At 40.7% G+C, this 14,937-nt stretch overlaps 1 protein-coding gene across 2 annotated transcripts in view; it reads left to right on the top strand.

Moving 5' to 3' along the window:
- The first annotated feature begins 404 nt into the window (after positions 1 to 404).
- elmo3 (engulfment and cell motility 3) overlaps positions 405 to 14,937 on the top strand; it is a 23,134-nt gene continuing 8,601 nt past the window's right edge. Inside the window, exons 1-12 of one of the 2 annotated variants that reach the window (XM_073471923.1) lie at positions 574 to 608; positions 1,027 to 1,066; positions 6,390 to 6,498; positions 9,728 to 9,768; positions 9,870 to 9,942; positions 11,977 to 12,027; positions 12,332 to 12,501; positions 12,977 to 13,076; positions 13,174 to 13,325; positions 13,681 to 13,759; positions 14,528 to 14,578; positions 14,718 to 14,840. In XM_073471923.1, the coding sequence (XP_073328024.1) occupies positions 6,421 to 6,498; positions 9,728 to 9,768; positions 9,870 to 9,942; positions 11,977 to 12,027; positions 12,332 to 12,501; positions 12,977 to 13,076; positions 13,174 to 13,325; positions 13,681 to 13,759; positions 14,528 to 14,578; positions 14,718 to 14,840 (918 nt within the window). In that variant the 5' untranslated portion in view covers positions 574 to 608; positions 1,027 to 1,066; positions 6,390 to 6,420. Of the gene's footprint in view, positions 609 to 1,026; positions 1,067 to 6,389; positions 6,499 to 9,727; positions 9,769 to 9,869; positions 9,943 to 11,976; positions 12,028 to 12,331; positions 12,502 to 12,976; positions 13,077 to 13,173; positions 13,326 to 13,680; positions 13,760 to 14,527; positions 14,579 to 14,717; positions 14,841 to 14,937 lie in introns of both variants that reach the window. The other variant, XM_073471922.1, reaches the window with a different exon arrangement.

Genomic DNA, 14,937 nt, shown 5'->3' with positions numbered 1-14,937 from the left:
TGAATTAGTTCATCATCGACTTCTTGGAAATGTTTAAGAAAAGTTGATCTAGCTCAGGATATGCAGCGACAGCATTTCCACAATTGATATAATGTTACTTTCAAAATAAAAGCACCGTTTCGCTCAAATTTAAATTATTTCAATGTTGGTCATAAAGAAGCACACTGAAAGGGTTAAAGGTAACATCTTAAATGATAGCATACGAGTGCAATTGAATGCCATGAAAAGATCCAATAAGGGCAAGTTATTTGTCTTTGACATTATTTCCACGCTAATGCTCATGCTAAGACACACTGGACTGGACAGGCTTTATCTTGAAAGTCATCACCGGAAACTCGTCGTCTGAATCAAGCTAGCTTGACTTAAAAACTCGACTGAAAGACTCCAACCAACCCGGAACTTTTAAGTAAACTAATCATTCCTGGGAGCTTATTGCAAGAGGTTCTTCTGTGTGGTTCCGAGTAGTCCGAATGTTTCTGTGAGATAAGTCACTTCTGAGGACTCGGTTAGCTCCGTCTGAGGGGAAAAAGACAGTTGCAAATGTTTCTCGGTCGGACTGCGGCGGTTCCTGCAGGACAGTAGCCCCTCGACTTGTCTTTTCAACCCAGGTAGGACGCAGGCTAGAAAAAAAGCTCTGCAGCTGACTCTCACACTTCTATTTCCACCCTGTCCTGTGTGTTTTTACAAAGATTTAACAAGAGGCATTACTTTTAAAAACGTACGAACAATTCAGGTGCTGTTTTCACCTCAGTTTGCATCGAGGGGTTTACTTCACACCAAGTTAGCTTCAACTAATTGAATTTATACAGCAGCACATGACTGTGCACCTAAATTAGCCTACATTAATATGTGTCAAACACAACTGTAGTATTGTAATGAATGGGTACCAGTGTCAAATTCATGTCTTATATGTATATATATTTTTATAGATACAAAGTCAGAATCCACTAAATCTCAGTAGAAGGATTTGTATTTGAGATCTATTTGCTTGTGTGTGTGTGTGTGTGTGTGTGTGTGTGTGTGAAGGGGGAAGCTCTCAGCTGCCTGAAATTCCTAACCTGACAGGGTAAAACACACACACACACCACCACCACCACCATAGAGGGGAGGGGAGGGGAGGTCAGTCAGTCCAGGGGGTCTGAGACACACTGGTGAGTCTGCAGGCTAACAAAAGGTCTGGCCATGCTGGTGGTTTTAAGCTTAATGAAGCAAAGTGCTCATGGAAGAATACAGGCACTGACAGCTGGTCAACAACATGGTGGACATTTTAATCTTTATTCTGTAAAATCTGGGTTTGTAAGATCAGTCCCCCTCCTCTCCACTTTGTAGTGTGTGGTTAACAAAATATTTGTTACAGTATATTATGACAGCTGTAAACATATGCCTAGATGTATTCCCAGCACTGTAATGACATATTATTAGCTACAACTACAAGTGGTTATCAGTATGATTTGTCCTCAGAAATAAATCAATCTTAGACTTTTCAGTTTTGCTTAAAATGAAGCCTGACAACCGTTTTATTGATTAGTCTATTTATTGGTCGGTCTATAAGATGTCTAGAATTCAGAGGCCGACCAGTGTATCAATCAGCAGACATTATCGCTCAATATTGGCCTATTGCAGATATATCAGTGTTGGCAAGTTCTTAATTGTAAATCAAGATATCCCAGAAAATAGGGTGCTGTTCGACTGGGTCAGGAGGAGAAAAACAGTCAGGGAATGCATCGCAAATCCACAGTGCCTGGAGTAAATTGGACAGCGCAGAGGTGTTAAATTAAACAAAACTAAAACTGTCATCACAACAAAGCATTATTTTTTTTAACATTTATTCAGCGGCGCATTCACAATAACCACTCAAAATCAGCAAGGGTAGGCACGCAGAAACCCTGGCATTTCCCTTCTGTCTGTCGATTTCTGTGGAAATACAATTTAGGGCCAAAAGTTTCATTTACAACCATGTAAAGCAGACTGGCTAAGATATAAAACTAGTAAGTAACAACCATTTCTCTATTTCACAGCAGAAATGCACACTTGCTGTGGCTATAAGTAAACATGCCAAAATAATTAGACACCATAAAGGATTTTGCCAGCATGGCTCATGTGACATGCAAAAAACACCCTGAAATGCTTCAGGCCTCACTGCATGACCTGACCGCTCTCTCTCTCTCTCTCTCTCTCTCTCTCTCTCTCTCTCTCTCTCCCTCTCTCCCTCTCTCTCTCCCTCGGACAGCAATTTATGTGTAATTTCAAAGGGAAATTTAAAAAATACAGAATAGATAACATTAAATATCACACACAATCTATCGAGTCCATGTGGCACCTTCAAAATGCATTACTTTGTCCAAACCCAGTACTTAAACCAAGAAATACTCAATTTACAGGAAAATGAGACGGCCAGAAAACAATTACAAATTAAAACCAACCAGTAAAGTTTTGGCTTGCAAAAGGATTGAAACTATCAATGAGATTAAAATTGTTGCTGATTTAAATTAGTTAATTAAATAATTGACTTATTGTTCAGTTTTGCGACTAATGTCACATCAACTGGGATTATATCATAGATAACCTTACTTCAACTTTTTAAATTACCATCGTAATGTTTTATTATGTTAACTGGAATCAGTGTGCTGACAATAGTGTTCACCTTTGCTTTAATGCAGACAGAAATGTAGAGAAGGTGCAGTTTCGTCTTCCATCTAATTCAGGAGACACCACAGACAGGCACAGACACACTCACTTCGGTGGTTAACCGCTGTGGAGAGACGGAGATGAAAATCTCCCTTCTCTCTGTGCTGAGTTCAGAAAGGGAAACATTGAACAGCTTAATCATTTTTACACATCAGCATCTTTCTGTTGAGAATCATGAGCTGAGGTTCACAACAAACCAAGGGCTGGTTTGACAGTTTATTTAAAAGTACAAAAAAACAGTTGCTCTGGCTTCTAGTTACAAGGGAACAACTAAATAGTGGAATTATCTAAGAACAAGTGTTTGAATGTTTTAACATCTCATCTGTCTTCTCACTGATACCTAATGTGATTTGATTTGAATAGTATGTAAGGCATTTGATGAACCACAATACAGGTTACAACACTTTGTAAGCTTGTCCTATTTTGCAGTGGAAGAAACGAGCTTCGTCTTGTTGTAATGACGGGAGAATGTCGGTGCATCCTGAGCTCTTCCCAGTGTTGCATTGGGCCTGAAGCATGTACAGACAGGTCATGATGACTGTAAACTAGTAGTGCTCTGTCATCAGCTCAGGTTAACCCAGAGAGCTACAAGTCCTCTGGACTTAACCAGATATTTAACTCTCTGTTCTGACTAGTCTGACGTAACAAATCTAACTGGCTACATTTATTTCCTTTTTCTATCAGCCCTTTTCTCTGTCGTATGATTAAATTCACTACTGGGTGTGAGCGCACTGGAAAGTGGGTCTTCCACTTCAGTCTGCAGTTCAGGAAAACCCAAATACATCAAAACATTAATGGTATTGTGATATGAGACAAGAAATTCTCTGAAATCTGAAAATGGTAAGATCATGATATCAGTTGCCTCTTTTTTTTTGTTATTGAAGACAATTTTTTTAAATGATTAGACTTTACAGAAGTTGAATAAACCAAAAAGTGAATGCTGCTTGGCCACATTAGTGACAGTTTCTTGTGGGGTTGGACATAATATCCATATGGCAATATATCATATTACTTCCTTAATGATGCGATTATTGATAAACTGGCGCCAAATATTGATATTTTTATCAGAAAATGCAGATGCTCAAAACAGATTTCCCTGACAATTTGTCTTACCAGAGTCACTACTTCATTACCCCTTGCGGGGCAAACTTCTATAAACATAATTTACTGGCTGAAAAGTTTTTAGTAAATCATAGTTGTATCCTTCCTCTAAACATTTTAACTGTTCTGCTTTCCACTGGTTTGGCCTTTTGCCAGTTTATGGCTTATTTACATAGACATGGACAAGTTGCAGTCAGTGTGTGTGATAAAGAGGCACGTAGCCAAGACACTATGCACTTGCTATATGTTGTTTCGTCTCAGTTCATGTCAAATTCTGTGAAAATGGCACCACAGTGCAGTGAAGAAATACATAATTCCTGCACTTTGCCTTTTTAGAGGTATTTTGTTTTCTTCAGTTAGACAGATATATTGATGTATAGTATCGCAGGTAATGTATTGTGAATCTTATTATATCGTGGGTTACTCTGTGATTCCCATCCCTAGTTTCTCAAAATGTTTATATTTGTAAACATCATCTGAAAGCACCAACAGTGGTGCACAAGTTGTATTGCAAAATCACATTATTCAGTTTAAAACTTCATTTAAATGCTTTAAGTAGTTCTCTGTAACATTTAAAAAATGTAGTAAACAAAAATAAAAGGTCAAGTTCCCAGTGGCTAGCTAAAAACAACTCTAAGATACAGCTGTTGTGGAAGCCCCACAGTGTACATTTCATTATTAATAAGCACCTGTGAGGAATTGCTTTTAGAAGAGAAAGCCGCCTCTCCTTTCATTATTTTTCAGCAGCCAAAGCAATAATTTGGGTTTCAGCTAAAAGACACGTGGACTCAGTTTCACAATCATCATTATGCATCTTAGACAGATTCTCAGTTAAAACCCACAGGCGGTCTTTGCCGTTGCAAAGACATGACATGCCATTACCCAGAGTTTGCCCTTATATCTGCTGACTCATAAGCTGCCCTAGAACAAACCTGCATTCCCCCAAATCTCTTTAAGACTAAGTCTGCACACTCTTGTTGTTATTTGTTGTAGTGAAGGTGACCTTTGGCACCAGCACCAATATAATGATTTCAGCGCCACAGGTTTTCTTTGCCGTCTAATCCATTTGAATGATCCAAATCAAACCTTGTGTGATTTATTTTTTGCATATTCTTGAAAAAAAGTCAGCAGGCCTCAGTCAGTCCTGCTGTTGGAAGATTTGCCCTCCCTGTTTTCATTCTTGCTTTGAAAGTGTTCTTTATCAGGAAAGATCCAGCTTCAGGCTGAGTGAGGTGAGAAGACAGTAAAGGCGTGTGGTTGTTTTGACAGTTTGAGTATTGCTGCTTTGAAACCTGCAATAAACTGTGAGGGCTTTCTTTTTTAGACGGGAGTAATGGTATGTGAACTATTCAAGAGATCAGAGCAGAGGGCGGGGGTTATTAATCACACCGAACACTTGCAGACACAAGCTCCACCTCTTTTCCTTCATCATGAGCTCACGAACGTACAGAAGAATTTAGATCCAACTGTATTGTTTCCATGTGCTGAGAGCAAGGGAGAGACGGAGAAGGATAAGGAAGGGGGAAGGGTTGGAAACACAACAACAGCTTCTTCTGTATCCTCTGGGAATGCTGTCTGAAGGCTGAGGAGGAAGTGTTGAAGATGTGTGTGTGAGTTGGAAAGGGAAAAAAGAGTGAATAATCCATAGTGCGTGCACAGACAGTATTAAACCTCTCTTCTTTACTGAGTGATCCATAAATATCCAGTGAAAGAGGAACACTGTTCTACAGCTTCATATTGAAAATGATAGTTGACAGACATGAGTCATTCATGAAACGACAGAGACAGCTCTCAGTTTTATGAACTTTTCCAGCTTGACACAGCAGCACAGCTCAGATTTTAGATCATGATTGATCTTGAAAAGCGTCCACAATCTCACCTAAACCTACATATCAATGAATGAATGAATGAATGAATTTTAAAGCTTGTTGTATTTCATGTCCTCTTACTTCTGTTTCCAAACTTTACATGACCTCATTGACTAACAGATCGGTCCTACATGAACAAACCAATGAATGTAGCCAAATAGATGGCTATGCTGAATGATTGGACAAATTACTTCATGTGGCTTTTCCTTATGTGATGTATAGTAAATTATGCAACATGAGTTATAGTCAGCAACATGGATGAGGAGCATGTGCCAAACAAGAATGATCCCTAATGCAATGTTGTTTTAACAGTGCAGATAGAGGAATGCATCGGCTCTTTCAAGTCTAGCTATAGTCTACAGGGCATGTCAAAATTTAGGAATGAAAAGCAATTTAGATTGTGGATCGTGATTGTGATTAAGTAGATTGCGAAATTATCTCCGGCCAGATCGCCTGTCACTGCAAAGATTTGACAGTCTTTGAACTGAACAGAATGATTGTTCAGTCAAGACTAGACCACATTTGTGCAGATTTATGATCAACATTGTGTCTGTCGTCAGTTTAGAGCCCATACTTTTTTGTCTTGTCTAGGGTACACAATGAAGTCTTTTTTTTTTTTTTTTTCGGGTTCCAGCTAGTAAATGTCATGACATTTTGGTGAAGGGACATACTACTGTAATGTGATGTTCCACTTTTTTTTTTTTACCCTTTCATCTCTTTTGTTATCATCAGCTACAGAGTGGTGGAGTCAAGAGGTGCCAACATGCCACAACAAAAGGACATAGTGAAGATAGCCATCCAGATGCCTGGGGCCTACCCCCAGCTCATACAACTGGACCAAGTAATGCGCACACACACACACACACACACACACACACACACACACACACACACACACACACACACACACACACACACACACACACACACACACATACATACGGTATAGTATACAGTATAGGCTCTGGTGCCTGCCTGTTCTCAGACTTAGATCAAGCTAGCTGCTCTGACAGCAAACCACCATGGGAATTTCTTGCTCTTAGTTGAGCCTTTTCAGGCAGCACTTCCTCTCAGCTGCTTCATTTGCGGACATTGGTAAACCTAAAGACCATAACCCTAACCTTTTAAGAGATGTTGATTATGCTGCTTTGAGTCTGATGTTAGTTCTGCCAGGACATAAACGTGAGCTTAGGAGTTGTATGTATGGTTCGAAAGCTCTCCGAGGCAAGACAGACAAATAATCTACAGCAGTGCTACGGGCCACAACACACAAATAAGTTTTACCCATCCACAACAAAATAAAATATATTTTTCTACACTCTGGAGCCCTGTTGCTGTTGTTGTCATGTTGCTTACAAGCCTGAATTTCAGCATGATTTACACCTATCACACCACAACATTGAAAGACTAACAGGCTAAGTGATTAAAATTAATCATCTTGTTATAATGCAATGTTATGCTCGTAAACCTTGGGTCCTGGCATCCATGTGGATGTCACATGACATGCACCACCCACCCAAACACTATTGCAAACCGACTAAACCCCCTCATGGTGGGGGCACTCCCCTCTGGCAGTGGCCCCCAGTAGGACACTGCTAAAAGCGTTGACCTGGTCTTCAGATTTACAGATCCCAATCTGACAGTGCAACTGTGGGATGTGCAGGAACAATTCTGATCCACAGAGGCCACACCATAGATCACATTTGGCTCTTACCCACAGAGGCATGGGCACAAGACCTCTGGTGGGATCCCGTCCTGTCTGGCACCAGGGCGTTAGCGGCGCATCTGACTTGTTCCAGCCATGAGGGGGTGTCAAAGTGGCATCCAAATGAATGCCAGGACCCAAGGTTTCCCAGCAGAACATTGCATTGTGACAAAGTAATCAATATTTTTCACAACACCTGCTCATCCTTTTAATGCTGTGACCAATTGGTGGAGATATAGTTAGGTCTGAGAGGACAATTAAGACATCAAGCCGAGAATCACACGATTAAAGTGATTACTCTGGCTGTGTGATTATTTTTTAGATTGCAGACAATCTGATTTTGCAGACAGATTCTGTTTACATTGAGCAGGCTTTGACAGTTTTAGACATACACTTACTGAAATTCGACCATCTGCTCAAGATGCTGCTGACATGTTGATACAGTGAACATCAACACAAATGTTACATTTCAAAAGCTGAGATAGTTGTCATTCCACTGTAAACTGGAAGATGAATTATGATGGTGCTATAAAGCCTTTGGGTGACAGGGTGGGGTGTGTACCTACAGAAGTCAACTGTCATCACTTCCTTACCATTGTGGTTTGACACAACTGCTGTGGCACGTGATATTTAAACTAGCCCTACAATGTTGCTGCCACAATATTAAATGCTTGTAAAGCCATTGGCTTGTAGTTTGATGAACAGGTCAGAACAGGTCTTATAGCAGAACAGGTCAGCCTTTCAACATCTTCTTATCATGACCTATGGAGCCAATATTGAGCAATATAAGTTATTATAAAATAAATATGAATACATTGGGTAAAATGTATAAAATAAAATGATATTATGTGAAATGATTTAGGAAATTAAGTTAGGAAATTATTTAATCTCAATTCTTTGTTATAAATTGTTATTTAATCATTCTTATTTTGATATTAGCTTTTATTTATTTCTCATCTTTTTTCTTAACTTTTCATGACAGTGGTGTCGTCAACAGGCCCTCACCTTTCAGCCAATCAACTGCCCTCTGCCTCTTAAGCAAGCGCCACCCCTGCTACCAGATTTAGCCAATTAGCTTCTGCTAACGTCAAAATAATTCTGAATCAACAAGAGACTCAGACTCAGAAACAGAAACTTAAAACAACTGGACAACTAGCTAGCAGGGTGAGCTTGGCTTATTACTTGGCATCAGTGAAGAGACAGTGTTAATGGCAGCGAGTAGTTCAGAGTCACCTCACCAGCATTTTGCTCCGTTACTCAGAGCCGGCTCACACTGCTAACACCTTGAAAACAGTAATAACTGAAGCTCACAAGCCAGCCTAGCTACTTAGCTGGTTAGGTAGGTAGCATAAGCAATCTTCATTTTATTTAATATCTTCAGTCATTTTACAAATTATTGACTCATTTATATATATATTACACAATTTATTCTTATGATTATTTGTTTGGACACTTAAGGTTTCCATACACACCCAATGGCTTTATTTCTTCATCTTTTTCTAAATGTGATTGTTGGGAAGTTTTCCAAGTCTTTCTGAGAAACTTTGGGGAACTTGTACTTTGCGCAAGAAACTAGACAGAAGTTTAAACTGTATCCCAGGCAGCAGGGGTGTGTTTCTGACAGTCACACATTGTACATCACTTGAGAAGGTTTGAACTGAGGGAGTGGGTTTACTGGTACGTGCTAGACTGCCTGGTAATTTCACAGTTGGACTGAAACTGCAGAACTGAAACTGGAATGAAAACAGATCCCAGTTTCACACTTTTTCAAGCCCTGGTACCTTAACCAACAATTTTCATGACTCTTTTTTGGAGTCGCTCAACAATTGAGCCTCCAGGAGTGTTGATTTGGATGAGAATTCCCATTTATTTTAGATCACAACCAATCCTGTCCCAGCCTTCTCCACTAAACTCATCCGATTGGTCGACCTTCTTGGCTGCCACTAATAACAGAGCAGCCACTGGGTCTACCACAGAACCCGAAGACATTTTGATTGGTTGACCGCCGGGCTGACCACTAATAGCAGGATAGCTGAGAGTCAGACATGGAAGTAGTCTGGCTTTTATTTACGTACAAAGAGGGATCTGGGTAGTGAGGGTAACATTGTTCAGAAAGAGTTGGGGAGCTCTAGGATTTCCTCTCCTCAGCAAACAAGGTTTGCAGCCAGAGAGAATAGCTGCGGTATCGTGATCCCATAACAGCATGTTATTACTGAAGCATGCCTCAGCTCCCGACAGAGAAAATACTTAGTAGTAGATTCTGCTAAATCCTGTTGTTATGACCCACATGTATGCAGCAGGTGTGTGTTATTTATGATGTGTGAATGTAGTTGACTGACTACATGCCTTTTTGCTGTCTGTGCAGAAAAAGCCTCTGTCTGCTGTAATAAAGGAGGTGTGTGATGGGTAAGTTGATGATAATGGATCAGATTTGTTTTGCTGCGTCTCTTTTTGTAATGTTTGACATCATTATCATTAACTGTTCCTATTACCGTGTGTGTCTGCAGCTGGAATCTCCCAGGTCCTGAGAACTACGCTCTTCAGTATGCTGATGGAGTGCGGACGTACATCACTGAATCTGTGAGTCACATCTTATGCACAAATCAATACAAATATTTATCTACACCAGGAAATCTGTCTGGTAAACGTCTGAGCACATCTTGAAGACATTGAGCAACAGACGTGAGTCATCTCTTTCTGATGCTTCTACATTTACGACGAGAATGTTGTAAATCTCTGTAAGATTTAAGAACACAGCAGTGAAGCAGTGATTCATAACGCTGTCAGCACTTTGTTACCACTGTCAGCTTTTGTCAGGTTTTTCCCTAGAATCCAAAAGTACATACAGTTACTTGTCTTAAGATGAAACCCAGGTAACACAATGTCATTAATGCTGTTCAAAATTGAGTGAGACAGGCTGAAGAAGCAAAAGACATGGAAAAAAGAAAAAGAGAAAAGCAGCTGGAACTACGCTCAGCTGGTGTCAAGTGACCTTTTGAAAAGGTTGCTACTGAAGGCCCTCCCCCTCTTTGGGCTGGAGACAGGGCTGCAGAATCCATTACAATGCCATCCGATAGATACAAAGAAATATGCTTTATTTATTTAACTGCAGTGAGACAACCATACGTGTGCTGCTGTTTAGAGCTTGAAACACACAGCAGGCATTTACTTTCTGCATGATAACATTCAGACTTTAAAGTGAGTGTAGTTAAACGCAGATGTTTCAGTTTAAGAGCAACCTCTTGATGAGTCTTAGGAACGCTTGGCTTGAATGCATGCAGCGTAATGATGCTTCATTTCCTGTTTTCAACAGTTACCTGAGTCCAGACAGATCCCTGTATTTTTTTTATTTTCCAATACAATGAGATGCCAACACTGTCTTATTTATTCAGGTCAGCACGATAAATACTGAATTCACATATACATAAAGTTCAAGTAAGCTTCTTTGCTTTGTCAGACTTGGAGTTTCTAAACTTATCTGTGAGTTGCATGCCAGTCTAACACGTTTGCCTCTGTCTTTGTCAAAGTGGACAAGAGTACAAATGTGGGAGCTATCTGGGGCAGCAAAGACACCAAATATTGCAATTCTGGTGACTAGATGTGCAGCTTAACCACAACAGAATCGTTTTTAAATGCATCCAGTGGTCACGTACATGTATATGCTCATGCACACACACTCATTGTTCAAAATTAGCACCAGCCACTCACCAGATGCTGGTAAAATATGCAAGTGGTTGGTAGATTTGCTTCACTTGTCAGCTAGAAAAACAATGGTAATCTAGTTTGTGGCTGGTAAAATTTGAACATTTTGGAGCCAACAGCTATGTGCACAATATAGATCTACAATACAGACATGCACTGACACATGTATCAATATTAATATGCACACATTCTGTTTTGTTTGCTCTGTTTCTTTTGTTTTTTTATCCTAAATCTATTTTTGTGTTCAGCCCTACATGTGATAAAAATTACATCAGCTACAAGCTAGATACACTTCATCTGTTGTATGTAAGGTTTGTCTGTATTGTCCCTGTTAAATAGACACAAGGCTGGAGTAGGACAAATGCACTTATATTAGAAGCAATGCAGTGTCAGCAGGTTGAGTTTTGGCTGTCAACTCCCATCACTCCCCTCATCCCTTGTAAGAGCAAAAAAACATTTTGCTCTTGCCCTGAAAGGAGAGTTCAGGGCGTCTTCTCTTTAGAAAAAAGCTGTACTTGGCCAGAAGCTGCAGAGCTTGTTATCGCTCTGGAGAAAAATTTGACACAAAAAAATTGACTCAGCATTTAAATATGTATTTTATCACACCCTTCTGCTTTTTCTTTTACTGACAGCAAGTAGAGTGACAGGCCTAACTACTAGCCAGAGCTTTTTTGGCAGTTTATAGGTGACTATATTTATCAAAGTGTAAGGTTGTCTGTGAGCTACTGTGCTGTTTATGTGTCTGTGTGCGTATAGGTCTTTGTATAGGTTTGTGTTGCCAACTTATTTTTGTCAGTGTTACTTCCTGAACAAATGTAACGGTATACGTTACATTATACGTGTGTTTTAGATTTCAACAGTTTTTAAACACCTCTGTGTTTGTGTGTGTGTCCATTTGTTTGTGCGTTGTAGAATCGTCTGGACATAAAGAACGGCTGCATTCTGCGTCTGACCAAGGCACCGGTAAGTCTGCATCCTCCTGCCACACTGCTCTCTCACCTCCCTCTTCTCACATTCCTGCCGCCCTCTGTTTCTCACTCTGTCACTCTTTCTTTTATATTCTGCATGAAGCAAATTCACACAATCAGCTGCATTCACAGTCAGTAGAATAAGTCAGCACTCATCTGTCACTGCAAACTACAAGAAGCTAAGTTTCAAGAAGAGCAGCAATATATGAACAATGAAAAAAGGGAGAAAACTGTTGAGTATGGTGTGTTTGAGCATATGTGTTTGTTTTTGTGTGTTTCATCAATGCTGGTGAACGCAGGGCCGGTGTGCAGACGACTTGTTCAAGGGCATCCAGAGCTCAGACGCGGGCGTGCGATGCGACTCGCTGAAGGAACTGGCCAGCGTTTCCACAGACGTGACCTTTGCTCAGGAGTTCATCAGCCGAGACGGACACCTCTTATTGGTCAAGATAGTGGAGGACTCTAATGAGTTAGTACTCGCTGTGTGTGTCAGTGCTTGCATGGTTTCCTTCCCTGAGGTGGAATCCTGTTCCTCAGATAGATATCAGTGGTGCTGTGGGATGGATTGGATCTCATACATGTAGCAGCAGATCCTGCTAAGCTGACTGCATAGAATTTTGTATCGAGAGACACAAATATTAAGCGATCTTCTGCAGAAGTTAAAGTCAGAGACTCTTAGTTCATTTATTACTATCTGTTTCCATGATCATAGATAACACTGACAAACATCACTGTAGCATGTAGCACAGTGAGCTTAATCCTGAGTGCTGTGTCACAACATGGAAATGTTCTGAGTCCATTTGTATAAATATTTACTCTTAAAACCAGTAGCTGAATGACTGAAGGGGCTCTACACAAGCAGTCCTTTTGAATGCTGTTTGTCAGTGCATGTGTGTATGTGGGTGCAAATATGCAAAATAAATGTTTCGTTGTGTGTCATTCAGGAGTAATGTGATCATGACCCACACACTGACGGCCTTCATGGAACTGATGGATCATGGGATAGTTTCCTGGGAGAACCTCTCGTCTGTCTTTATCAAGAAGGTGCTGTGTCTGCCGCTCTCTCTCTGTCATTTTATATTTTTTACTCACCCTAGCCACATTCTCTCTTACTATTCCTACCTTCTTCCTCTCCTCTCAGATTGCCAGCTTCGTCAACGCCAAGCCGACCGATGCCTCAATACAGCAGGTGTCCTTGGACATCCTGGAGAGCATGGTACTGAGCAGCCACAGCCTCTTCCTGCAGGTCAAGCAGGAAGTGACAATGGAGAGGCTCATCGCTCACCTCCAGGTGTAAGTGACAGAAAGATGTGGAATGACGGCAATCATTCATTTTTAGAAACATTTGCACCTTTTCAAAGTAAATTCTCTCTTTTTTTGACATAAGTTTAATTAACCAAGATCATCACTAATCAGTGAAAGTAAAAGAGAAAACAAACTCTGACACATTGACACCTCTTTGAGTGTGATGAGTATCAACAAAGTCACTGTAACAGGAAGTTTTTAAATATGTAAAACACTAGAGCTGACTGTCTCTGCTATTTATCACACTAAGATTTCACAGTTAGACGTACTGTATTGATTGGAGAATTGAAACCCTTTAACTTTTGTGTGTTTGTCTCACACTTGCCTCTCTGACCTCTTTCAGGACGAACCAGCAGATACAGACCAAAGCCATGGCCCTACTTATGGCACTACTACAAACAGCCGGGGACTCAGACAGACAGGTGCTGCTGCAATCTGTTTCTCACTTTCCAACGCACTTTTCATCAACTTCCTCTTGTCGTAGCTATTCAAACTTCAAAGCATGCAGACAAGAAGGGATTTAGCTTGTTTCAGGGCCTTCCTGAATGTCTGTGACTTCAAGACAGAGGCGCCCTGCAGCTGGAAATCAGTGCATACTTTTATACTTAAATTTGCGGATGTTTTACATCTTCAATGATCTTAGCTCTTTACTGTGGTGCATTCTTGCACTGATGTGAAGATTTAATATCCCGAGCTGACTTGGGCTGGAGGGTGGTTATTTGCATGAGCAGGCCATCATTGTGAGTCAGAGCCACTTCTTATAGCTGGAAATGACCCATCTATCTCTTTCTGTCTGGTCAGCTCAGACAGTCGAGGCTTTCTCTCCCTCTGCTCTGTTCCTGCTCCTCTCTCATTGTACGGACACAGTTCCTTCATTCAGCGCTCTGTCGCCTTTCTCTCAGACTCTCTTTGTTACTCTCACACACACTTCCTCACTTTTACAGTAGGTCAACAAATCCACCCTTCTTATCAGCAAATTGGTCCCGAACAAAACGAGGTGGGGTTAGTGATGCATGTACCAGCAAGTGATGGTTTCGTCACAGAGGTCAAAGTCTCACACACTAACTCTCCTCCCGCCCACTAATCAGTTACTGACACTATATCGCCACCCCATGTTACACTCATGTCATTGCACCTCAGTGACACAGCTTACCTTTACGCATTTTGTTCTCTTGTCTTCTCTTTTCCAGGACATGTTTGCGTTCCTGAATAAGAAGAATCTCCGTCAGTACATTTATAAAGTAAATTATCTTCTTTTTTACTTTTTACATTCATATCTCAGTGATTATATGGCGCCAGAAGACCACATTGTTGCAGAGGAATGTAGATAAGCCAGCACTCTGTCTGGCCTATTCACAAAAACCATGCATTTTGTTGCAGAATATCATCCACAGTTCTGGTTCAGTCCAGGACGAGATGGCCCACTACCTCTACGTCCTACAGTCCGTTACCTTGAATCACCTGGAGCCTCGCATGAGGACGCCTCTGGACTGTTACAACCAGGTGAGCTACAACATAACAAGTCAAACTCATTTATCGGACTGTTACACCCACACACACACGGTTTTATAAAAATTTAGATATTTAATACTTTAATTTC

This window comes from Pagrus major, chromosome 8 (genome assembly GCF_040436345.1).
Source record: "Pagrus major chromosome 8, Pma_NU_1.0".
Lineage (NCBI taxonomy): Eukaryota > Metazoa > Chordata > Actinopteri > Spariformes > Sparidae > Pagrus > Pagrus major.
Note: the sequence above shows the minus strand (reverse complement) of the source record. Positions and strands in the feature narration are given on the sequence as shown.